General features: G+C 40.1%; 1 protein-coding gene and 2 pseudogenes across 5 annotated transcripts in view; 1 reads left to right on the top strand and 2 right to left on the bottom strand.

Annotated features, from left to right (window-relative positions):
* Window positions 1–25,848, bottom strand: part of Clip4 (CAP-Gly domain containing linker protein family member 4) — a 91,439-nt gene that overhangs the window by 5,735 nt on the left and 59,856 nt on the right. For all 5 annotated transcript variants that reach the window (XM_010604690.3, XM_033763459.1, XM_010604686.3 and 2 more), the window contains 6 exons: window positions 19,736–19,825; window positions 18,837–18,974; window positions 12,615–12,749; window positions 10,401–10,524; window positions 6,936–7,000; window positions 1,074–1,146 (listed from right to left, as the gene is read on the bottom strand). In XM_010604690.3, the coding sequence (XP_010602992.1) occupies window positions 1,074–1,146; window positions 6,936–7,000; window positions 10,401–10,524; window positions 12,615–12,749; window positions 18,837–18,974; window positions 19,736–19,825 (625 nt within the window). The remainder of the gene's footprint in view (window positions 1–1,073; window positions 1,147–6,935; window positions 7,001–10,400; window positions 10,525–12,614; window positions 12,750–18,836; window positions 18,975–19,735; window positions 19,826–25,848) is intronic.
* Window positions 15,590–16,631, top strand: LOC104848637 (annotated as a pseudogene).
* Window positions 22,448–24,580, bottom strand: LOC104848745 (annotated as a pseudogene).

Raw genomic sequence — 25,848 nt, 5'->3', positions numbered from 1 at the left:
GCAGTGGCACTGCGGGAGCTCGGCTGAGTCGGGGCCACAGGCTGGGCCCCACACACAGGATGCACCACTGACTCGTGAGCAGAGCTTCCTGACAACAGGTGGGGGGGGGGCTGACATCAGCAGGCAGTGACGGTGACAGCAGAGACAGGCTGTTCACTTTGTGCCCGCAGGCCACTGTGACGACCACCTTGCAGTCTAAGCTCACTCTCTTTATCTCTCGCATTACTGGCGTGAGAAGTATATGGAATTTCAAGGGCAGAAGAGTTGCTCCCAAGCCCCTCTGTCACTGCTTCCTCTGGATGAAACATTTCTTTTTATTTTTACACAAAACAGGCAAGTGTGCTACCCTTTCCTCCTGTCTCACCATACCTGCTGTGGTATCATTCCCGCTGTTCAGCCTCTCATCCTCTGCCCCTCATTTCCCTCCCTGCCACATTGATACTGCTAGCTCTCTCCCTTCAGAATGCTACATCCTGGAGGTCTCTTCTTAGTAATGTGTTCCATTCTGCCTAAGAACTCTTGAATACGTTCGACTAACTGGAGCATACAGTGACTGTTCCTCAATGTTTTAGCTACTCAGGCAAGACCAGCTTCAAAAGTGACAAAATTGGTGATGGCTGTGAGTAGTGCACTCTTTAGGAGCAAGTGGGGGAACCTTTAAAAAAAATAATTTTAAGAGTACCTTAAGCAAATAGGCCTTACATTTCTATCGAGTATTGCTAAAAAAAAAAAAGTACTGCTGACCCTAGTAAATCAAATCTTTGATTAATTCAGTAGAGTTTAAAATCAATTTACCCTATTCACTGAAAACACAAAATGTAAATACCTCCAACTTTTATTAAGAGTACGAACCTCTTAGAAGAGAAAATATATGCAATGCACTATTTTTAGTCACTTGTGACATTTTTAATTGAGCTTTCAGAGGAAGAATTCAATACACTGATCACACCTTCTCTCTTACGTGTCAAATTCTACCGAGCAATGTACAAGATAAAAATCCCACTCCTCTTCCTTCACAGAATCTCATCATGTTCATCTCGAAAGGCATTTTTCTAAATCTTCTCAATACTCACTTGGCAAAAGCATTTCTCCTGTTAATCTCTTTTTGGGAAGAAGCAGAAGTTGTGCTAAAACTTCTCCTCAAACCTAAATATGAAAGTTAAGGTTAGAAGAGGAAAACAAATCACACATTTTCAGTTCTTACTGAAAGTTCTCTTTTATCTTTTCTTCTATAAATGTTCTACGATATCAAAAGTTTCTTTAGAGAAAGAAGACAAGTACATATACAAAATATAATTGCGTTTAGATTTCTTGACATATTTTTATCTTTCCTGACCAAACTATGTTCATATCGGAATAAGATTATATTATTACTTCCGGAGATCTTACTCTATGATTCCTTGAAAAATATAATAAAACTGAATTATATACTGGAAAAGCTGATTCCATTTATTATAACTCATCTTACAATCTTGACAATTGTATGAAAAAAGGCTAAAATACTTTTTAAAACATTATCATTAAAGGTATCCCATTTATAAAGCACTTAACAATAAGCTTAGAAATCATGACTGTCACCATCACCATAAAAACAATTAAAAGGAAAAAAAGACTACACAGAGGGTAAATTTTAAAAAAGGAATAGGATTTCCAGGGTTGGCAGTCAGGACAGACTACAAATGCTGAAAGAATCTCTTGATAGAAGAGAATCTAATACAACTGTAACTTTTTTAAAAAATACTGTTGACATAATAGTACAATTTCAAAGAAGCTAAAAAACAAAATGAGAAACCATGGAGGTGAACACCTCCAAGCATACTGCTATCTTGTATCACAGGATTTCCACTCCTTCAAGGAACATGGACCCTGCCTGCCCACCTGGCTGCCCCAGAAACAGTGAGTCCCTGCCCTGTGGGGCTCTCACAGACGACCCCAGGCGAAAAGAGTGCATTCTCTGTGTAGTCATCATGAGAAACAAAGGAAATATGGTTTCAATGAAGAGAAAAGAAAGTGACTTCTGTCAACTATTATACTTAGCAGAAGGTAAATTCTTCTCTCATAATTTGCTACTCTGAGTTAAATTCGTGTTATCTGTGTAATACAAAACAACTGCAGAGACTATAAATTAGTCTTGGGTTGGCAGTGCTTCCAGTTAACTGGCAGAAGTAAACACAATCTCTGGAGGCATCAACACAGGCCTCAGAGAATTCTTCGGCAAAATTCTGAGTAAGATAAGAATCTCAGAATAATACATTACAAAAATCACAAGGAAAGAAGGCGCCATGAGTTAGGCTTAAAAGAAACAGATGGTAGACTCAAGACTCACAAAGAATTCAGATACTGAATTGCTTCACACAAAATAAAAGATTTAAAGTATTTCAAGACATAAAAGAACTTGAAAATATGGGCAAATAAGTGATGGTTAGTAACAAGCAGATTTGCAAAGAAAAAAAGAAAATGTCATAATTAATAAATGTGTGGCTGGATTAAGCAGCAAAATGAACACAGCTGAAGAGAGAATTAGGAAATACATAGAAGGCTAACTCTGAAGATATCAGATTATGATCCAGAAGGACAAGTTGTGAAACATATAAAAAGGTATGGGAAAGAAAATGTGAAACTAATACACAGAGTTTCTAAAGGAGACAATAAAGAGAAAGAAGAAATATTCGAAATGTAATGGGTAAGAATTTTACAGAATTAATCAGAGATATCAATTGTTAGATTCAAGAAGACATTTTATGCCAAGCAAGATAAACAAAAAGAAATCTCCACCCAGAAATATCACAGGAAAACTGTAATTCAAAGGAAATAGAGATTTTCAAAAACAACCACAAAATTTTTAAAACGAATAAAATCACTACAATAGGGATTAGATTCGCAGTGACAGAAGTCAGAAAAACCAGAGAATGATATATCAAGGGTCAGAGCAACAATATTTTTCAACCTAAAAATTTAACCCCAGAAAATCACAGAAAAAAACAAACAGACTGCACATGAAGTAAAAACAAAATGATCCAAGTAGAAGTTGTGGGGATCAATAAAGACTAGTCAGTACATGATTACAGTTTAGATGTAAAATGTCACTCAAAAGTCTCATGTTCAGAGGCAGGGCTTCTGGAAGGCGATGAGATCAGGAGGGTGCTAGAGTTATCAGTGTCATCAGCCACAGCTCACAACAGCATGTGCTGCTGAGAGCCTGCTTAGAGGTGGATCGCTGTACTCTTGTTCCTGGCTCCGCTCCTCTGTTCCCTGACTACCGGACTCTGACTCTCTGTTCCCTGAACAGCTTTCCTCAGCCACACTCTTCTTCCCTGTTTCTCCCTTGGAGCCAACTAACCAGGGAATGAATCTCCTGAACCATAGCCAAGTTAAGACCTCTCCTTTATGCCACAAGCATCCGGTATTGTGTCCCAGCAACGGAAAAGCTGACTAATAAATACAATGAGCATGTTAAATAAATTATTACTATATAAAACTTGATAATAATGTCAACAATACAGGGAATATAAAATAGAAACAAGACAACTCTACTTCTAAAGATTTTATGATATTTGGGAAATAAGAATGAGTAGACTTTGCAATATATATTAAATTATCTATAGAATTTACTAAAATGTTCATTTACAGTATAGTTTATACACAAGTAAAGGGTAGTAATTGGAATATATAAAAAGTGGGTAAGAATATAACCAGAAGTCAAGCAAGGAACACCAATTATTTTGCATGAAAAATGGATCAAATAGCAAAATACCAAAAATACCATCACTAATGTATTAGTAATTACAATACATTCAAATGGGTGAAACTTTTACATTAATGATATTGCCAAATGAAATCTGTTTAAAAAGTAAAACTCAACCAATTATATTTTCTCTGGGAAATAGTCTAAAAGCATAATGACAGAAAGGTTACAGATCAATGGATAGAAAAAGGTATATCAGGCAAATACTTAACCAGAGAAAGCTGGTGTAAGGTAAAAAGAATTATTATAGGAGCAATACTATTTACAGTAACACCAAAAACATTAAACACATAAGTATAAATCTAGCAACATGGATAAGTCCATGCGAGGAAAACTACAAAATTCTGAGGAAAGCAATCAGAAAACAGACACAATGGCACCCCCTTATCCTCAGGGGATGTGTTCCAAGATGCCCAGTAGCTGCCCAAAACCACGGCATATACTGTGTATATGGTTCTATGTTTTTTCCTACACACACATATCGATGATGGATTTGCACTTGTTGACTTAAGGAGGCACATTTTCCTCTTTCACATATCTAAATTTGCAGCACTATTCTTCTTACATCTAGTCACATTGTTAAGTAAAATTAGCATTACTTGAACATAAGTAATATGGCAACAGTCAATCTGTTAACCCAGACAGGGCTACTAACGGACCAAGAGGCAGGCAGCACATACAGCATGGTTACTGGTGCACAACTGAAAACTTATGAATTGTTTAGTTTTGGAATTCCATTTGGTATTTTCAGACTACCATTTCCTGTGAGTAACTGTCCCTGTAGAACAAACAATGACAAACTGTAGATTAGGAGAGACTACTGTGAATAAGTGGAGAGCCAGTCCATGTCCATCGACTCAGTACTAAAATGTCAACGCTTCCCAACCTGATCTCTACATTCTATGTGATTCCAATCAAAATCCTAGCAAGTTATTTTACGGATTTCAACAAACTGATTGTAAAGGTTATATGGAAAGGTAACACAACACCAAAGGAGAACAAAGTCAAACAACTGATACCACTCAAATTGAAGAATACTGTAAAACTACAGTAATCAAGGCAGTGTGGTGAAAGCACAAATACATCAATGGAGAGCCCACAAATAGATCCACACAAAAACAGTCACCTGATCTGACCAGCCATCAAAGACAGTTCAATGAACAAAAGGACCATCTTTTCAATATATGATGCTAGAACAATTGGGTATCTACATGCAAAAAAACTTACCCAGATACAGACCCTACACCTTTCACAAAATTTAACTCAAAATGCATCCTAGATCTAAATGTAAAACACAAAAGTATAAAGCTCCTAGAAGATAACAAAGGAGAAACATCAGGATTACTTTGGGTTTGGTGATGACCTACAATACCAAAAGTACAATCCATGAAAGAAAAATAAAACTAACTTGGACTTCATTAAAATCTAAAACTCCTACTCTTTCAAGACATTGTTAAGAGAACGAAAAGACAAGCCACAGACTAAGAGAAAACATTTTAGAAACCCCCAACTAATAAAGGTCTGGAATTCAAAATACAGAAAGAACTCAACAATTAGAAAACAACAAACACTATGTAACTGGGCAAAAGACTGAACAGACACTTCACCAAGAAGATACATTGACTGCAAGTAAACATATGGACATACTCAACAGCTTATAGGGGCTGGATTGCACACCTCAAAATTCATATGAAGTCCTCACTTCCAGTACCTCAGAATGTGACTGTACTTGCAGACATGATTTTAACAGGGTAATTAAGGTACATTGAGGTTCAGGGAGGCCCTACCACAATATGACAGGTAATTTTATTGGAAGAGGAGACTAGCACACTGATGCAACATGGAAAAGACAGTGTGGAGGCCTCAGAGGAAGACTGACAGCTATGAACAAGCCAAGGAAGCCCTAGCAAATCTAATAACACAGCACCTTACCAGGGAATTTCAAATTAAAGCAACGCATCTCCTAGAACGGTGGAAATTCCTGAGACATAAACATTAGCCACAAAAAATATTTAAGGCTTGATATTATACAAATAACTTTCATGGGTAGTTATCTGTATGGAAAAGAAAGCTAAATTAGATCCTTACCACACACAAGAATCAATTCTAAGTAAATTGACAAATGTAAAAAACAAAAACATAAAATTTTTAAACGGCAGTATAAGGAAAATATATTTTGTGGTATTTGTCTTGGGGAAAGATTTCTTAAAATAAAAAATACATGTCATAAAATGATTTTCTCTTTTGAATGCACAAAACTTGAAGGCTTCTGCTCATTAAAAGACAGAAAAAGAAAAAGACAAGACACTAATGGGGCAAGATATTTGCAACATATAAAACTACAAAATATTAGTACCCAAAATATCAAAGAAACCTATAAATCAACAAGCTTAAAAACAAACTCCCAAAAGTAAAATGGGCAAGAGACTTGAACAGGGACTTGAAAGAAGTGCGTATGGCCCACAGACTGAAAACAGGCTCAACCTCATCTGTCATTTGGAAAATACCAACCAAAGCCACAAGGAGATACACTCATCAGACTCCTCGGGAGGCTGCGGCAGGACTGGGAGTTGAAGGCCACCCTGGACAATACAGTAAGATCCTGTTTCTATCAATCAGTCATAACCCATCAGGTCAGCGAAGATTTTCAGGCCAAGCAAGATGAGTGTCAGCGAGTTGAGGAGGGACAGACTGCAAGGACAGCCAGTTGGGGTGTGCACTGCAAACAGCTGCAGTGCCTAGGAAGGGCAAGGATATGGCTACTTATACCTGGCAACCCTAGAAAAACTGCTTCATTTGCACAACAATATAGTCTGTAGCAGTTAAAAACAGAATATAACCCCAAAGTCATCAACTACAGAACACATCATGTATTTCAATGGAATGCTAAAGGATGAAATAGCAAATACTCAGAACTAAACAGACATTATTTTTTCAAACATCTACATATGTTAAAAAATATAAAGAACACCAAGGGGATAATTCATATAAACCCAAGGTCCATAACCTGAGGAGGGGACATATGAGCAGGGAGGCAGATGAGATAGGGGTGGGTACTCAGGAATTTGTACAACACACAAATCATCTTCTTCAAATGAGGGTGGGTATGCAGTATCATTTGCTCTGTGATTACATGAACTATGCGAATGCAAAGGAATGTTTATTAGCAGCACGATACGTGTCATCTTACCAGGATAAGAATGATTCTGTTTGTTTGAAGAAATTTCTGAAAGCGTATCCAGGGAATCTGTTAGTCTATGAATAAAACAAACAAAGCATGCCTCATTAGAAGTAGCATGTTCAGGTTTAAGACTGCCTCTTAACTGAGGCTTTACACCAGCTTTTATTTCACTCTTCCAATAAATATTTATTGAGCCCCCACATGAGTCAGGAGAAAGCTTCAATCAAGCATGGGAGACAGGTGATAAACAATGAAAAGTCTAAGGTAAGTACAGCAATATGAAAAAGTCAACCTAAAATGACTTCCTTTAAAACAAGCACCCGATTGCATTATTTTTTGGATCTTTATGAAAATATATTTTATATTAAATATACCAAATGTGAAATTAAAATGGTGAAAATATCACAAATTCTTAGACTGGAAAATATACTGGCTGATTTTGCGTAAGTCTGATTTTTTTCTGACAAAACTATGTCTAATACAATTCAAGGCCCTTAACATTTGACTCTGACCACAATCATAAGGTCCTCTTCCCAATGGGTTTCTCTTCATTTTTTTTATATTTAAAAAAGTGAATCCTGACAGCCAGCCTCATTTCCTTTCAATTGCTTACTGACTTAAACCTGCAAGGCCTTCATTTGGCAGCCACTTCTTCCAACATACTTTATTTACACCAACAAATCCTGAAATTCTTGCAGGATTTGCAGTTTCATTTCAAAATTCATATGCATCATTTTATATATCTACCAAGTACCACAATCAATAAGGGACAGACACAAAGAACACGATCTGATGAATAGGACAGATACCTGAAGTAACAGCTGGGAGGAACTTGATCCTACAGGTAATCAGTTGGTTAGAAATAAGTGCCTGATGGTAAGAACTAAGAAAATGAACTCGATCCTACACTAAAGATCACCTGGGGGTGGGCAGGTGGGGAACAGGGAGAGGGAAAAAAGTGGGGAGAAGGAGGGATCAGATTTGGTCTAGTCAGTAAGTTTGTTTACAGTTTCTCTACAGAAATGTTGAGATCTATTTGTCTATCTATGTATTAACCTCAAAAAAGTACTAACTAAATGAAAGTGGGGTAATAGTCTAGAATGTCATCCAGAGGAAATAATATATGCACAGAATCTGGCACAGGAGGCACATTTTGAAAATGGAAAGGGGGAAATAAAAAGCCACCTACAATTCTGAGGACAAGAAAATGCAAAATGAGACTGTAATTGGTTATAATTTTATTAAGTCTGTCTTCAAGCAGACCTCGGTTTAAAAATCCTTCCATCTTGAAGATCAGCAGGGTCTTTAAAAAGCTCAAAACTGGTTTGGATTAGAAACTCGTCAAAATCAGAGACCATGTCTGTTTTATTTGTTTATAGAATGCCTAGCACAGCACAAAGTGCTAAAAGACACTTAATAGTATTTGATGATGATGAATGAGACAATCAGAAGATGACAGGAAGACAGCTGGATTGCGATAGCAGTTCATTTAGAGAGAGTCCTGTTTCTTTTAAGAGGGGGCTGCTTTCAAATGCACCACCTTAAAGACCAAAGGCAAAGAAAACACAAAGTGAAAAGCGTGTGCTCCACAGACAAAGCAAGGGGAAAAAATGAAACCACAAGAAAGAAGGTGGCTTCACGAAATAAAAGAAGAAAAAAGACTGTTCCAGAATAGAGAGTACTCAACTGGGAATCAGATCTGATCAATATTTACTGCGCCGAAAATACGCCAAACTCTGTACTCTGAGTAATCAAACATGGACCAAATCCCAGTCAGTGCTCATGACCCACAGAAACAACCTGCAGGAGCCTATGGCAGCGTGCTGAAGGTGCACCCGAGTGACAGGGGCACAGAACGTGAGTGTGACTCCGTGGGATGTGACCCTCCAGTGAGCCACTGACAAGACAGAGACCCTAAGGAGAGTCATGGGAGCTCCTTCACGCCCCATAGGACTACGGTGAGAAGTACACACTCCACTTCATTCCTTCTCTAGGCCACATGTCCCTCATCTGCGCCCAGGGACAGTTACCGTGACTGACCCGAGGGCTGTGAAGAAAGAAGCACTAATCCACGGGCAGCACTGGAAACACCGCCCAGCACATACATGTGACGTGCTCCTCATCAGCGAGCATCTACTTTCTGTCATTTAAAAAGGAAAAGGAGCAAAGTGATTAAAAGCATGAGCAACAATAACATAACAAACATTTCCTAGCTATATGATTTTAGCTAAGCTACTTTATCTCTTGAAACTTGTTTTTCACCTGCAAAATGGGAATGATCACAGTAGCCCACAGCTCTCTGGGCCTGCGGGAATAATGAGATAGGCTTCTGAAGGACAGAGTACAGAGCCTACTGTTATTCAATGCTCCACAAAGACTTGTAGTTATGTAGTCACAGTTATTTTCCAGCTCACCCGACCAAATGAACTGACATTTCAGGGAAGAACTACAAAGCACTGCACACAGAATGCTTTACTGCTATGAAGAAGAAAACAATGATATCAAATAAATCTCAAGAGAAAGAAATTAATACAAAAAGTGTATGCAGTTATTCAATGAGAAAACTAAACTGAGGAAGAAAATGGATATAAAAATAACTTGCCTGGACACAGACACCTTCTTGTTGGAAAACCTGATGTAACTCCCAGACTATGACCACAGTTCTAGTCTCATGTACACAGTCACACCACATAGTTAGCCTTACATTAGTATCCAATTTCCTAGCCACGGAAAAGTGTAACACGCTATTTCTTCCAGCATGTAAGAGAAGGCACTTCACAGTTCACCTGGATTTTCACAAGGACTTGTTTCTGCTCAACTTGTTTTATGTTTTGCTTTGCTTTGCTTCATTTTATTTTGTTTTTTGGTACTGGGGATCGAACTCAGGACCTTGCGTTTGTGAGGCAGGCAAATCCCTGGCCCTCAACTTGTTTTTCAAAACCAGAGTGAGGTGATACATAAGTGTGCTATCTTACAAAGAAACACCAGAGGTTTATTATATATAAATCCTTGAAACTTCACTTCCCCCAAAGATCTACTGCCTAGTTTTGAAAACCAAAGAAATCAGAGAAAAAAGCCATTTTGGTTCCATTAGGTTTGTAGGAGAATGAATGGGTGCCTGCTGGCAGGAAATTTAATGTAGTTAGGATGTGACTGAAGCAATCAGAGAGCATTTTTACTTTTGTTTGTATGACAGATTAAGCTTGCTGCTTTCACTGTTCTTAGCCGCAAACACCACTTCTAATAGCCTACACATACTCATAGGGTTTGCAAATGAGGAAGAAAGAAGGTTTTTAAAATTGCAAATCCTCAGCAAGGCAAATTTAACTTTCCATGAGCCCTCTCTCTCTGGGGAAGGTGGTTGGTTAACCCTTTAAAAGAAGGTATGAGTGTCATCCAGATAAAATTAGAATCTCTCTGTGCCTTGCAAATTACAATAGTTCATGCTAAGAAATGTAAATTCCGTTTTCTCACCTTTGCACCCTGGACGGGGGAGCAAATATTCCATATCTTGGAGAACAACTAAAATACTGCACACCTCCGACTGAACCATCATTCTTGCCATGGGGCTTTTCAAGCTCTATACCGTACCAATACCCTAGAACATGAATATTGAGTTTTAAAAGCATCAGCACTTTATTCAAAATCATTATGCTATTATACGAACCCAGAGCCTAGATGGTTTCACATTTTCACAAATGACCGTAATGATGGAAGATCGTGTTCATTGAGCTTTCAAATGATAAAATTATAAAGTAAAACTTGAAAATTTGAAAAGTAGAAAAAACATTTTACCAGCATAATTGCAAAGTTGTACATTAAGGATGGAAAATAAAATGCACAACCACAAATTTGCAAAGGATTAGCTATTATGCAAGTAGAATACAACCAAAATATATCTTTAAACTATAATGAAAAAGAAACTGCCCTTGACTTTCTAATATAGTTTCAATGAGAAGTGTAATATAATATTGTGATGTATAAATCATAAAATAAACATACAATCTTTTTCATTACACTTTCCCAATACCGTAACACCAGAAACAGTTCTTAAATAATTAAAGGACAAAGATAATATGGAAAATACCACTAGACATCATGGTGACTCTGCCTTCTTTTTTTCTCTATCTGATCAAGATGGAAAGAAAAATAATTTTTAATTTAAGTAAGATTTGGGTTAACTGATAGGAAGAATATTCTAGATAACTTTTAGTACTTAAAGTTCTCATTGTAAGGAAAATAATAGGATATCCTCTTCTACAGAGCTTAAAGCTGAAATAGAAAGGTTACTTTTACTGTCTTTCCACCAAAATAAGGTCAACAGACATAGTCCCAGCACACCTCAACTAATCCCAATCACTACATGGAGGGTCTAAGGAGGTCATGAACTACAGAACATATGCGCAATCTCAAGTCACTGGCTTGCAATTAGAAAGTGGTGTACTTATCGTTAAGGATGTGTTATGAGACAATTCTCCTTGGCTCTCAGGTTTCTGAGGGTCTTACAGCCACAGGCACTGACTGCTTGGTTCCAGGCTGCCCTCCCTGGCTGTCAGTGTAGAGGACCCCCCGGGGGTTCAGAGACAAATTCCTCTAGAACAAACGCCAGGCACACTGATCAAAAGGTTCCGATTCCTTCAGCATAGCGTTCCTCTTCTGGAACATGACGTGCTGGGGACACAGGCATCACCTGGTCCTGTCTGCCCCACCCTGTGGGCTCAGGGAATAGGGCAAGAACATGCCAACACTAGGGGCTGAGGCTGTCAGTTATTGTGAGTCTGAAGGTCCTCTGTCTGTGGGTAGGACTGCTCCATCTTTCACCAACATCCGGAAAACTGGCAGGCTAATTTGCTAGCTGCAAACAGGATAGAATCTCACATCCTATACAGTTATTCATAGTGTGCTGCACTAGAGTTGTTAATTTTTTTTCTTTCAATCAATGCTCTAAGTAACCGTGTGTGTGTGTGTGTGTGTGTGTGTGTGTGTGTGTGGTACTGGGGATCGAACTTGGATCCTTGCACTTACGAGGCAGGCAGCAGCACAACTGAGCTAAATCCCTGGCCCTGTTCTAAATAACCTTTCCCTAAAATGCTGCAATGCCACCATGTGTTAAAATAGCATATTGCTATTTAAATCATACAAACACTGTTTCATTCAACTGGCTGCTATTTAAAATTATAATCTTTGAAAATGCAAAAGAAAGTAGTCATTACTTTTGGAAACATGACATTGTGTATAGACTGGGGTTAATATGTAAACATAAAAACATGTATTTTTAAGGTCCCAGGGTACAGAAAAGCTGTATTTTCTTTTGTTGTTCCCTTCAAGGCACCCCATCAAAGCTACACAGTTACCTCATTTAAGGCTATCCTTGGAAATACACGAATCTGAAGATGTTCTCACTATCATTTAGCACATCTTGCAATCAGTATAAACTTGGGAAGGGACAACTAATTTTAAATTAGACAGATGAAAACATAATGGGCGAGAGAAATTTCTGGACATGAGTTTATCTGGACACAAACAATCTGAGTTTGTACAATGCTTTCACGTTTTCTGTGCCCTTGCTATCATCCACCAAAACTGTTCACACGAATTCCCTATGATTACATTTTATTTACCAGTAAAATTTTAACCCTTTTGTATTCTAAATAATCGTATGGAGCAAGGAATATTCAGATGAATTACCTGGAGCAAAATTTGTTGTTCCAAAGAACTTAATGGTTCCGACTCTCTGGCCCACCACCAACACTCGGTCTCCAAGGCGGAGCTCTCCTTCACGATGGGTGTTATTTGCTATAGATGTTGCTGAGGAATTCAAACCTTTGTAAGCGGTGGGTGGGAGACAGGGAAAAGGAAAAGAAAATAAAGGGGGAAAACTTAAGAAGCACATTAGTAAAAAACAATCGCTACGATTTCTAGCTAGTCAGAGGTTTTGCTACTCGAAGCCTTTCGTTGGTATATGTCATCCTCGGTGTGGTTCTCACACGGAAGTCGAGGCACTCAAAGGAAATATGAAGGGCTTCCTGAGAAAATACCTGCCGTGGGAAATTCACACAGCCTGATTCCTGGTAAAGAACCCACTCTTCCAGGATTGCCCGGTGCATTCCACTAGAAAAGAGATCAGCATACTTTTTGTGTGAAAAACTAGACAGTAAACAGTTTAGGCTTTGTAACACAGAAGTATCTCTGTCTCAGTAATTAAACGCTGCTGCTGAAGCAGGAGAGCAGACAAAGCCCACACAAAAAGGAATGCCCGTCAGCCAGGTGGAAGGTCAGATGTGGCCAGGTGGGTGCAGTGTGCCAATTCCTGGACTACTAAAATGCTAGGATTATATGCCTCACTTGGACCCAGTGTAAATGATACATGCGGGAATGTGACTTGAAGGAAAAACTGTTGAGCAACCCTAATCTGAAAATTCAAAATATGGAACGTTCAAAAACTGAAACTTTTGGAGTGTCAATGTTCAAATTAACGTTCAGATTAGAGTGCCAGTGTTCAAAAACTTTCAGATTCTGAAGCATTCCGACATTCAGATTAGAGATATACAATCAGTGAAACCAATGCATATTCTCCAAATTCCCCAAACAACCCCAAACCTGAAACACTTCTGCTCCCAAGCACTTTGGTAAGGGCTATCCAACCTAAAACTAGCCCCATTTAAACCACACTATTATTTCCTACTTAAGAATAAAATCACTCTACTCTCACTGGGGATTTAGCTCAGCGGTTCAGTGGCCTGCCTTGCAAGCGCAAGGACCCGAGTTCAATCCCCCGTACCAAAAAAAAAAATAATAACAACACTCTACTCTCAACTTGATTCAAAACTGAACCCTAAAACGGACACTGTTAAACGTCAGAAGCCCTAGAGAAATACTGTTTTGAAAACTGGTCCAATAAAACAGCTGGAAGGGAAAAGGGGGAAGCCGGGGCTCGTCCCATAAATCCATAATCAGAGAATGAAGAGCTTCCATCTCGGAAGGTAAGAAAGCCCTAGGTGAGGCTAGGAAGGAGAATAACTCACTCTGTGAGAAGGGAGAAAATAAAAGTGTGGCAGGAAATGAAAGCACACAAGCCTATGGAGGAGGATCTAGACAAACTGCTACTCTGAAAAGGCCTGGTCCCTTTTTCATAGCCTACATTCTATAGTGCTTTGTAGCTTGCAAAGTTCTTTGCATAAAAATCATAGTGATAAACAAGACACCAACTCAAGACTGTAGTAACTAAGCCACAGTGTTTACAGCTCACAGGTGACACAGCCAGATATAACACCCGACTGTGATCAGAACCCTGAGGTCCGTCCTGATTCCTGCAGACATGGCCAGCCCAGCAGCAGAATTCAATGAGACCAAGGCCCAGCAAGCAGACTTCCTCCCCCCTCGCCCACTTTGAACCTTTCTGTCCCCTCTCTGATTCTTTACCCTATGTTTCCATCACCACCCACTCTCTGAAGTTCACATCTCCTCAAGCGCAAAGTCTATTATGGAAAAAGTGTAGTATCTATTCATTCTTGAAAAATGCCTTAAGGAGATCCCTCTGGGGTTCCACACAGGCACTTTCACTCATACACCTTCCTTCCTCCACCCACTTCTCTCTTTGAAAGGTCTTTCTCACTGATAAAACTATCCTGGGCTTCACCATAACCCTTAGGTATATAAACACACCAAAACTACTTCTTATTGTTGTTGTTGTTGTTGTTTTTGTTTTTGGTATTGGGGATCTAACTCGGGCCCTTGTGCTTGCAAGGCAGGCAACAGAACCACTGAGCCAAACTCCCAGCCCTAAAACTACTTCATATAAAAGGGTTTTTAAAAAGTTTTCTGTACCCACATATATATTTTTAAAGTAAGTAAATGCCCAGAGCCCAAGTCCCAGATGAAGGGGGCCCTTAAGTGTAAATAAGGCAAACGGGACATCACACTGTCTGCCTCTGTGCCTCACAGCATAGGGGAGGGGGCTACTCAGAGAACAGTTACTCCAGGTAAACAACCTCAGGCAAAATTTCCAGGTTCCTTGCTTGTAGGGTTCCAACTTTTAGGTTTATTATATCAATGTTACTGCTTGAGAGTTTGGAGGTTTTTTCCCTCCTCCACCAATGCATTTTAAAGACCAAAAGATCACGCCACGCACATTTTCTATAATGAATCACTGGCTCAGAATTAGAGGTATCACAAAAAGAATCTGGCAGTTATCACAAGGGTCATTATGAACAATTTATGCCAAAACGGCTTCCTTTTCTTTCTAGACAAGTTTACCAAGTAAAGAAGTAAATCGCCCTAGACACAATCTATGCACAAATTATCTTGTCTCCTCAGAGGCGGCTGAAGGAAAGCGGACTGTTAGGGCCCTCGGCCACTGGAAAAGCCACAGGAGAACAGGGCGGAGGTGGTGCCGAACGCTTGGCTCTGAGCCGCTGAGCAACCAGATCATGCTGCAGGCTGCGGCGAAGCTTTATAATAAAGAAGGCACGAGAGCTTGGCAGCTTCCACTGAAGCCCAGGAGCGGCGACGTCAAGCCTGGAGTCACGGGCGACAGCAGCGAGCAGAACTACAGCGAACCGGTTAACGTTGAAGAAGGAAAATGCGGAAATCGTCATGACAAGTTTTATAAATGAGTATTTGAAGCTCGGGAGTAAGGGAAGCTGAAATCTGAAAAAACATAAGAAAGAATGCATGCTAATTATCAGACCAGAAGTCCCACTTATAGAATGTTGAGCAATTTGTGTGGAGTGGGGAAGATGAAAGACTTCAGAATTTGAAATGGAAGAATGAAGAGAAGAAATAAAAATGAAGCTAAGATAAGAAGTAATGTGGAGTCAGAAAGCACTAGGCTAAGAATCCCGTTCCGCTTCCAGACGTGGAAGGGCTCACGGGTCGGGGAATCGGTGGGGCCTCGCGCGGAGGAAGATTCCAGGCGTTCCGGGTCAAAGTCCGGGTCCAGACCCGAATCTAGGTCTCGATCCAGAAGCAGCTCTCCAGGGTGTTGTACAAGGTCACGATCTCCATGTCGTCCTCTTAGACGGCCTCGTAGCCGGTCCTACGGTCGAGACGATCGCAGACGCCACAGCCAGCCGTTCTGTCTACCCGAAGGCGTCCTGTTGGGAATCGGCAAGGCCTGACCCGAACTGTTGTCTTGGAGCGTCTGGGTTGAGCTTGTCCACCACAGAAAGGGATTTAAGAGAAGTGTTCTCTAAATACGGCCCCGTTGCCGATGTCTGTTGTAGATGACCAGCAGCCTAGGCGCTCCGGAGGATTTGCCTTTGTGTATTTTGAAAATGTAGATGATGCCCAAGAAGCTAAAGAACGTGCCGATGGAATGGAACTTGATGGGCGTAGGATCAGGTTTGATTTCTCTACGACAAAAAGACCACATAGCCCAATGCCAGGAATTTACATGGGGGAGACCTACATGTGGCAGGTCACGCCGCCGAGATCACTACCACAGAGGATCCGACCGTGGCTGTGATGATCGGGACTCCTACAGCAGATCATACAGGGCAGCAGGTGGAGAACAGCCGCTCAAGACAGGGTCAGATTTACAGAAGGCGGTCACCTTCTCCTTACTGTGGTCGTAGAGGATACACATCACGCTCCAGACCTGGATTCTGCTCACTCCTCACACTAAAGCAGGAAGATGAAGACTTTCTGAAACCTGCCATAGAGCTGGGATACTGCTTGTGGACAGTGTTTTTACTGTCTGTTTAAAAAGTGCCTAGCGAAGTTAGCTGACATTTATACCTTTTATGATGACTACTTTTGGTGGAGTTGAAATGCTGTTTTCATTCTGCATTTGTGTAGTTCGGTGCTTTGTTCAAAGTTAAGTGTTTTCCGAGAAGTATGTTTTGCATGTATTTTTTTACAGTCTAAATTGTGACTGCTGAGAAGTTTAGCCTAGCGAATAGCTGACATTTATACCTTTTATGATGACTACTTTTGGTGGAGTTGAAATGCTGTTTTCATTCTGCATTTGTGTAGTTCGGTGCTTTGTTCAAAGTTAAGTGTTTTCCGAGAAGTATGTTTTGCATGTATTTTTTTACAGTCTAAATTGTGACTGCTGAGAAGTTTCTATTGTACAAAACTTCATTTCAAAGGTTTTTCTACTGAATCCAGGATAATCTGAAGATCGAAGCCTGTGTATAAAATGCTACCAAATGGCAAAAAGTAACGACAAAGTTTTAATTTTTATTTTCCATTTGAACATTGATGCTTAGCAGAATTATTCAAATTTGTTATAAGTAAATTCGAAGGTGAAAATATCCATTTTCCTCCAGTCCGTGAAACACCATATTTAATATATGTACAATTAATTGTTAAAAATATGCTTTGTAACTCTTGTGCTTCTAGCATTAGAACTAAGTTTTTCAATACAGCAAATGCTTAATGCTTATATAAATGTGGATTTGTTAGTCTTTATGCAATCTAATAGCAGGGAATAAGAGTTACACATTGTGTACGCCTTAAGGCTGTTTCTTAAACCTGTTAAAAGGGGATAATGGTATTCCAACTAGTTATGAGCAAATGACAATACATTTCACCACAAGTGTACTCTTGTTCTTCTAGCTTTTAGACCATTAAAAAATCCCGGCTGCTTCACAGTACAGGATGAGAGAAGGGAACGTTACACCTGGGTCATGGAGGAGCCCAAGATTGCCTGTTCATTTTCTAAATATTATCTTCAGGTCCTTTGCCTATCAAAGGAGGCCCAATTTTACTCAAATGTTTTGAGAACTGAGTTAAATAAAAGAAAATGACGAGAAAAATTGCTGGTGCAACTCAGTTTACAAAGAAGGGTTGCTTTTCTTCTAACCTTATTACTTATAGTTAGTCTGTCTATAGCTTAGTCCCTGATAGAGCATATTCCTTGGGTTAGGATGTATACTTTGTACTATTTTTTTAAAAGGATAAATGTACATTCATCAAAAGTTCATAGAGATTGGGTAAGTAGGTAAATGGAATGACAATCTCTTTCTTGGCACGGAGTTAACTTCTAGCTACCACATGTGTCTGAGGAGAGCTAAAGTGCTTGTTCTTAGAATTAGTTCCTTTGCACATAGGTTATTTCCAAGACCAGCCCTAGATATGTCAGGAAAAGAATTCTGGTTTGGAATTCTGTCTGGTTTGGGGGTGGCTGATGAGGCTTGAAACCAGGGTATTCTTTGCACATACTGAGCAGCACCTTCAGCCCCACAGTCTGTTTTAGTTGTGGTGTCGTTCTGCCTCTAGTTTGGTTACACAGTATTTCCAGGTCTTCATTTGTAAAACTGAGTGGTGTGTTCTTAAAACTGTCTGCCTGGGTTTACTGGTACCTGTTTAATTTACATAGCATTCTAATTCTGTTGTAACTGTTACCATGTGCCTGATGGATTTTTCTAGATCCATTCTCAACCAGTTTTAGAGCAAGACATAGCCACTAAGATGTTTTAATGTGAGTTTTAGAATTGAGTCCAGATAGAGCTTATGTTGTAGAGTAATAAAGATTGGGAAAAAAAAGAAAAGAAAAGCCACATGAGAACAGCCCTCACTGCCATCTTGGAAGGGGACCCTTGGGCCTTTCCAACAGTTTTAAACAATGACTTGAATTAAAATAGGAAAAAAAAAAAGGTTTTTTTTAATATGAGCATGACACAAAGGCATGTGAAAAACTTAACATGCAAAAAATCAAAATTCATACGGGACGAAACCACTGAGAATAAATTAAGGAAAAAATAAATGCAACGTCTTATATCTAACAACAAAACCAAGTGACCTGGTGTAGATCCAGGGGAGGCAGGCAAGGTTAAGATTGCAAGTGGTACAATCTGACTGATATAAAAGGGCTCTTTCTACACATTTAGGAAAGAGCAAATCTACTTACAAACAAACCAAGATAAAAAAACATCAAGAAAGCCTGGTTGAAAAAGCCATAGATACCAGCACTGGCTCTGGATGATAGAGAAGAGCTTTTGCTCATGGTCTTCTTGCTGCTTGCGTTTGGTTTCTTAGTGTAGCTCTGTTTGTGCTCCAAAGAAGACGTAGAGGAGGAGCTGCTGATGGATCCAGGCAGGGTGACTAAAAGGGGGAATGCAACAGATTAGAGTGCGGAAATCAGAAATGGGCCAACAGGATGATTTACCAGGTAAACCCTCTGAAACACTCCCTTTGGCTTCTTCAGCTGTGGATTATCTAGTCCAAATGAGATGCCTCATTGCATCAAAATGAGCTGTAAATTTTGAAGGATCCACACTCTGGGATCACAATCTTCTAACCACCACTTCTTATCTTTTTACCTAAGCAGAGTCCCATCTTCTTTCTACAAAAAATGCCATTGATATGTTCTAAGGAGACAAACACTTCATATTAAAATGTTTTGAGTGAAGCCTGAAGGCAAATAGGAATATTCATACCCTAGTCACCTAATGATTTGACACTAGGACAACTTCAATATTTTTATCAAGTCATTTGTACCACGACATCTCCTTTTATTTCTTCTAGTAACCTAGGCTAGTAGTTTTCTAAGTGTACATAATAAACAGAGTATAGGATTTTTAAATTTTATCTATTTATTTGTTGTACTGGGGATTGAACTCAGGACCTTGTGCTTGCAAGGCAGGTGTGGTGCCACTGAGCTAAATCCCCAGCCCAAGTATAGGATATCTTTTAAAATATACACTTTGAGTTTCTCAGGATATTTTCAAGGGTAGTTAACTATGATTTTTTTTCTTTGCCGATTTTAAAACTTAACAGCCATATAAGCCGTTTTCCCATTATATTACTTTAAAGTTTCACCAGAAAGTCAAATTTTGAGCAAGAGAAGTTATAAATTATATTACCATCTTTCTCTGCTGCAGTTTTCAATTCTTCACTAGGAGGCAATGAAAGTGCTGATTCAGAAATACTATTCTTTTTTGATGTCATCAATCCTACACAAAAACAAAAAAACTGCAGTGAAGGAGAATTTTGCTTAACATTAAAACATAAAAAATGCATTTGCTTTTTAGAAGTACTTGCATCCCCTGCTGTCTAACTCTTACCCATTTCTGAAAACATATCAGGTAATGATTTCACAGACCATGTGAACCAGTATTTCACTATTCCACTATTTCAGAGGAGGGAAAAGGTTGTGGGGTGGGGTCTCAGTCATATAGGACCTGCCTCACATGGGAGGCCCTGGCTTCCCAGGACAGGGGGAAAAAAGATAAAGGAGGAAGAAAAGAACGCAGGAGAACTACACACAGCATATCAAGGGGTCCTGCGTAACCACGTTTACTGGGACTCAGCCCGTGACAGCCAAGTGGTAGAAAACAGCCTCAGTGTTTGTCAACAGATGAGTAGATAAAGAAAGTAAAGTGCAGATACACAAGGGGATGAAAGCAAGTCTCCTGCAGGAAAATGGAAGGACCTAGAGACACAGTGGTGTTGAACAACATCAGCCAGACTCAGAAAATTCTCTTATATACAAAAGAGTCTTTACCAGGATGGTAAGGGAAGACAGAAGTAGAAGGTAAATTACTCAAGATGAAGACGGGGATGGGGGATAGAAGTCGGGGAGCCAGCAGGGGGATGAACATAATCAAAATGCTATATGCATGTACCAGTGTACCAAAACAAAATCCAATATTCTGTACTAGGGTGTACTAATAAAATAATTTCCAAAAATAGAAACCCCAATTGTAGGACCCACCAAGGATTTCTACATAATATGAAGCATTTAATAGACAGGAGCTTAACTCTTTTTTTTTTTTTTTTTTTTTTGAGAGAGAGAACAAGACAGAGTCTTGCTTTGTAGTTCAAGCTGGCCTTGAACTTGAGGTCCTCCTGCCTCAGCCTACCAAATGCTGGGATTGTAGGCATGTGCCACCATGCCCTGGTAAATGTTTCATTCTTTCTCACCTCTAGGACTGGGGGTTGAACTCAAGGATTCTCTACTGAGCTACATCCCCAGTGCCCACCCACCCTTTTTCAGAGTCTCACTATACTGCCAAGGCTGTCCCGGAACTTGTGATCCATCCTTCCACCTCAATGTCCTGAACAGTCAGGATTACAAGGATACACCATCACAACTGGCTGTTTCACTCTTAGTGTTTCATTCTGTTTTTTCCTCTCCATAGGAAAAACTTGTTTTTACTGATATCACAGTGTAGATTTAACCCAAGCTAAATAAAAACACAATTGCTTGATATTTAGTCACCTATCCTGCAAAACAACATGCCAAGATCAATCTTGAAAGACTTACAAAAACTAAAATGCAGAAACTATCTTCCTCAATTAATTCTAAGGAATCCACATGCCAATGAAAAAGAAAAAGTCACTCGTCAACAATCACAGCAAATGTTGTTATTGGCTGAACAATTTTAAAGAGGTTTTTTAATTTTAAAATTAACTAGCTCCAGGTAAAAGCATGGAATTTCCCCCATCTGCTAGCCCTATTTGGCAGAGACTTCTGAAGCAAAGACTGCTTCTAGTTTTCTGAACAGCCAGAGGTGATGGACTGTGGGGCTGAGTTTAACCTGGTCCTTTATTCTGCTTTCTGACAGGTCCTTAGCTCCGCTGGGAAACGGCCTATGAACTGGCTTCCATGAAACTGGGTTATAAAATGCTGCTTCTGGATAGGAATTTCCACGGTAAAAACCTGTGAGCTTTTCATTGGCCTGAGCATAGCTCTCTGCAGATGGACAAGGCTTATTGTTTTCCATTTTCAAACCTTCCTTAAACTTTCTATTTCCTTGTTCTCCTGTAATTGTTTCTGTTGTTTTACTTTTTCCTTTTATTACTTCTTCAGCATTTTTCTTTAACCATTCTTGATATTTTCCTTTCCTTTTTCTTGTTTCTTTTTGCTTCCACTTAAATTGCATGTTTTGTTTCTCCCAATCCCAGCAATAGCAGAGAAGCCCCGTCATGTCCATCCCACACCCGTTTTTAGTAGGCTGAGATTATGGGGACCCTTGTCAAAGGAAGTAAGGGATACAAAGGCCTCCCAGACGCTGGGCACAAACGTGTCCGCCAATGCTTTGAGTCAGCTTGACACTGCAATGCAATCTGCATCCTTGAAACTGACAGTCTGAGGTGGGGTATGAGGGAGTGAAGTTGAAATCGCTTCCTATTAGCTCACCCTTTCAACATTAAGCAGAGACCAGGAGAGAAATGGTTCCGATTTTTCACCACATACATTTCTTCTTATGCAGTCTAAGCTGAGAATGCCATGTGAATGGTTCACTGCGAAATGCAGCAATTTAATTTTTCTCCATTCAAAATCAAACAAACCAGTATGATCTCACTTCTATTAGCTTTTGAAGGTTTATAGCAGTTAAAAGTATTTTTACTTCTATGTATGAAGGTTTAAAAAAATCATTTTTTTCATAAAATACAAGAGCGACCAATTTCACCATCGAGTAAAAGTAAAACCTGGGATTCTTTGTTAAATTAGTCCAAAGTGGCATTTAGGAGCTCAGCTGTAGGCTGCTGTGCTGACACCATGACAAACCGAAGTGTAGGGCTGGGCCTGGTTGTTTCAGTGTTCATTTCAGTATCCAGAGCTCACAGATTCAGTTCTGGAAATGTTCCAGTTGTAAGGCAGGGATCTGTCTGGACTCCAGCGTGGGTGTGCTCCTGGGGTTGGATGCTGGAGGGTGAGGCACATTTTGCTGGACCCATGTCGACCACCTAGTAGTCATCAAGTCAAAAAATTCCTCATCTCCTCCTTGGCATTCCATTCCCTGGAAATCTACTCGGCACCACCAGATACCTCCAATTCCACCAAATCCTTTCACAAATTGGGATCCTTCTTGTGACTAATCTGTAACAATTTCCAATATAGCTCCAAATTTTCTGTAGTTGTTAGCAAACCATTCCAAAAGGGGCATGCTTTCAATCAGTTCACGTTCCTGTCCTGTCCCTTTGTCTGTGAATTGAGATTTATCCTTCTCTTGTTTAAACAGAGAATTTTCTCCTCTTCTGTGCCTTGGCAATGAAGGACATATCTCATTATATCCAGATTTTCATAGACTATTAGAATCTCTACAGCTCCCATTTCCAAAGCTTTTAATGTATCGTAAACTCCAAAACAGTACTTGCCTGTGTCCTGGCGAATTTCAACAAAATATCGTCCTGTTAATTTCTTCTCTTTAATGAATTTCACATTGGAGGACCTCAGTAGATAACTCAATAGCTTGGTTGAATCCATTTTCACCACCATAGGATATATCGACTAACTTTAAAACTTCTAATTGCAACCTCTGACCAAACACATATTGACTTAGTTCAGTTTTAAAGCCAGCTGATCCAGCTAAAACAAGACCAGCCACATTCACTTTGTCCCCAGAAATAAACAGTTGTAGAGCAGTTTCTGCTACTTTCCAAACATAGTTATGCCGCTTTTCCATTCTTTAACTGACCTCCTCTACCATGTGTCTTTGGCAGCTCTAACAGTGAACTTGTGCAGGACTTCTCTTGCATTTCCTTGGATTGTGCCAAAAAGATCACCACTGCCATCTACTACAATGAGGCCAAACTTGCTGTGGTCTGAAGGTAGTGCCGTGAGAGCCCATGGGCTGCCTCCAAGCTCCTAATGATCTTGATCTTCCAGATCTCCACGTTCTGGCTGGCAGCACTGGGACCATCCGCCACCTTCTCGCCTCCTCCTCCTCCCGAAGGGCCCAGTCCAGGGCAGCAGCGGCTGCTCCTCCCAGCGGAGGCTCCCTCTCTCCAACAGGTGCATGTGTTGCAATCCACTCACAGGGGGCCTGTGATATCACTTCCTCCGCCAGCAGCTTATGCTTTTTGTTGAAAATGTTCTTTCTCCAGTTCCTTTTCTGCTTTTTCCTCCATTTCTTAGTTTTTTTGTTCTTTCCTTTTCTGTTCATTGTTTTTCTGAATCTATCCTTTGTGATTTTCTCCAACAATTACTTTTCTTTTTTACAGTTTCTTCCATTTCCTTAGTTCTTCCCGAGATTTCGTTTGCAGCTTGTCCTTCTCTTTCTTTGCCAACAAAGCACACCTCCCATGGTGTGAGGGACCACGTCTGCTAAGCGCATCTCTGTTCTTCTCAGCGATCTGCTCCCACTTCACTGCTGCCCAGCCCAGTGCCCCAGTCCTCTTGGGCCAGGCCCCTGGGATTCACGGGGGGCAGCCACTGTGAGGACAGCAAGCCCTCCGATGTCGCCTCTGCCGCCCTTCCTGATGAGGAAGGTGCCCGGAGGATGAGCCCGGTCTGCAGTTCCCGAGAACCCTCAGAGGGGTAACATCCCCACGCCACCCGCTGTCCCTCTCTGAATGGACTCTTCCAGGGACATGGAACTCATCACTGGTAAGCACAGCTGAGGGCTCTCTCTAGGACTTGCAAGCAATTTATATGACTTCACTGGTGTGTTCACACAAATACATTATAGTAGGTTTTGTATGCAGACAGTGAATTTTGGGCCAAAATTTTTGCCAATAGTACCAACTACTCATTTAAATGAGAGCCGAGAGAGTGAAAATCCTGTGCTCTCTGCCACTGGGATTATGAGAATGATTACCATTACCAACTACCACAGAAACCTCACTTAGGGAAAAAACATGAGGTAACAGCCCGCCTTATGAAGACATCGCTTCGATTGTATAGTACAAAGCTGTTCCTCAGACTCTATACCAAGGTCTTCCCTTAGAGCTGTCTGTCCATACCCACTGGGCACTTCCATGTTTCGGATTAAGAGGACAAAATTTACAATTGCATAATGAGGTACCGAGGAACAGGTGTAACAAACAGACCGGGGAAAGGACCTATAGGAAACATTATAGAATGGCACTGAGGTAATTTTAAAGGATATAATTTAAAATAAAAATATTCCAATCACATAATTAAAAGACTATTGAAAAGATGTCAGCTTTTTACAAATTGATCTTACTTTTAAGTGTAATACCAATTAAAACCTCAACAGATCTTTTAAAAAAAAAACAGCTTACTCTAAAATTCATAAGTAGGATGGATAAGGGTCCAAAATAGGTAAGATAATCTTCATAAATAAGGTAGGATGATCTCCTCCACTGGACCTAAAGTTTTTTTTTTAATGTAATGATAAAGTACAGTATTGTCACAGAGATACTCAAACAACTCAATGGAAGAGAATACAGAGGCCAATTAAATTCTGGGGCACAATCTTTTCATGACGGTAGGAAGACTTCTGCTTTAGCTACTGATGAATTAACAAATATTTATTGAGCACCTATTTTGTGTTGTGTGCCATGTGAATACAAAAATACAAAATACTCCCATATTTCCTTTAAAGGTGAAAATTCTGCTGAGAGAATAAAAGATTTACACAAATAAAGCAATCAATGGACAAAGTCCCAGGTAATAAACAACAATTGGGTATGGATAAAAAGTACATACAAGTTAGAGAATGAAGAGAGTAACGGGAGCTGGGAGGGGATGTTTCCATGGAAACACAGATGTGAATGAAGAGGCAAAGAATGGTACGCTAGTCAGGATCAGTGGTACACAGCTGTAATCCCAGCTCTGGGAGGCTGAGGCAGGAGGATCACAAGTTTCCAGACCTGCCTGGGCAACTTAGCAAGGTTCTGTTTCAAAAATAAACTTTTAAAGGGTTGGGGACACAGCTCAGAGCAAAGGCCTGGGGTTATTCTCCTGTGCCGTTAATTAATTAATATTAATTAATGGAGGAGAAGCTGGTGGTGGTCGAGGAGGAAGAAGGAGAAACAGAAGCAGCAGCAGCAGCTGGAGGAGGAGGAGATGCAAAAAAAAAGCTGAAGGAGGAGAAGCGGAAGAAACAGAAGCAGCAGAAGCGGAGAAGGAGGAAAAAGAAATAGTCGGGACCTCAGTTCCACCACAGCACCCTCAGAAGCTGTGTAAGGCAAGGCAGAAGGGAAAAGCAAGAATGATGCCCGCGCAAGATGGGGAAGAGCTACAGCTGCCACAATTCAACTGTAGGAGCAGAAAGGAGCGACA

Source organism: Fukomys damarensis, unplaced genomic scaffold (genome assembly GCF_012274545.1).
Source record: "Fukomys damarensis isolate Sample0158 unplaced genomic scaffold, DMR_v1.0_HiC HiC_scaffold_2, whole genome shotgun sequence".
In the NCBI taxonomy this organism is placed as follows: Eukaryota; Metazoa; Chordata; class Mammalia; order Rodentia; family Bathyergidae; genus Fukomys; species Fukomys damarensis.
This window is presented reverse-complemented; position numbering and strand designations above follow the sequence as displayed.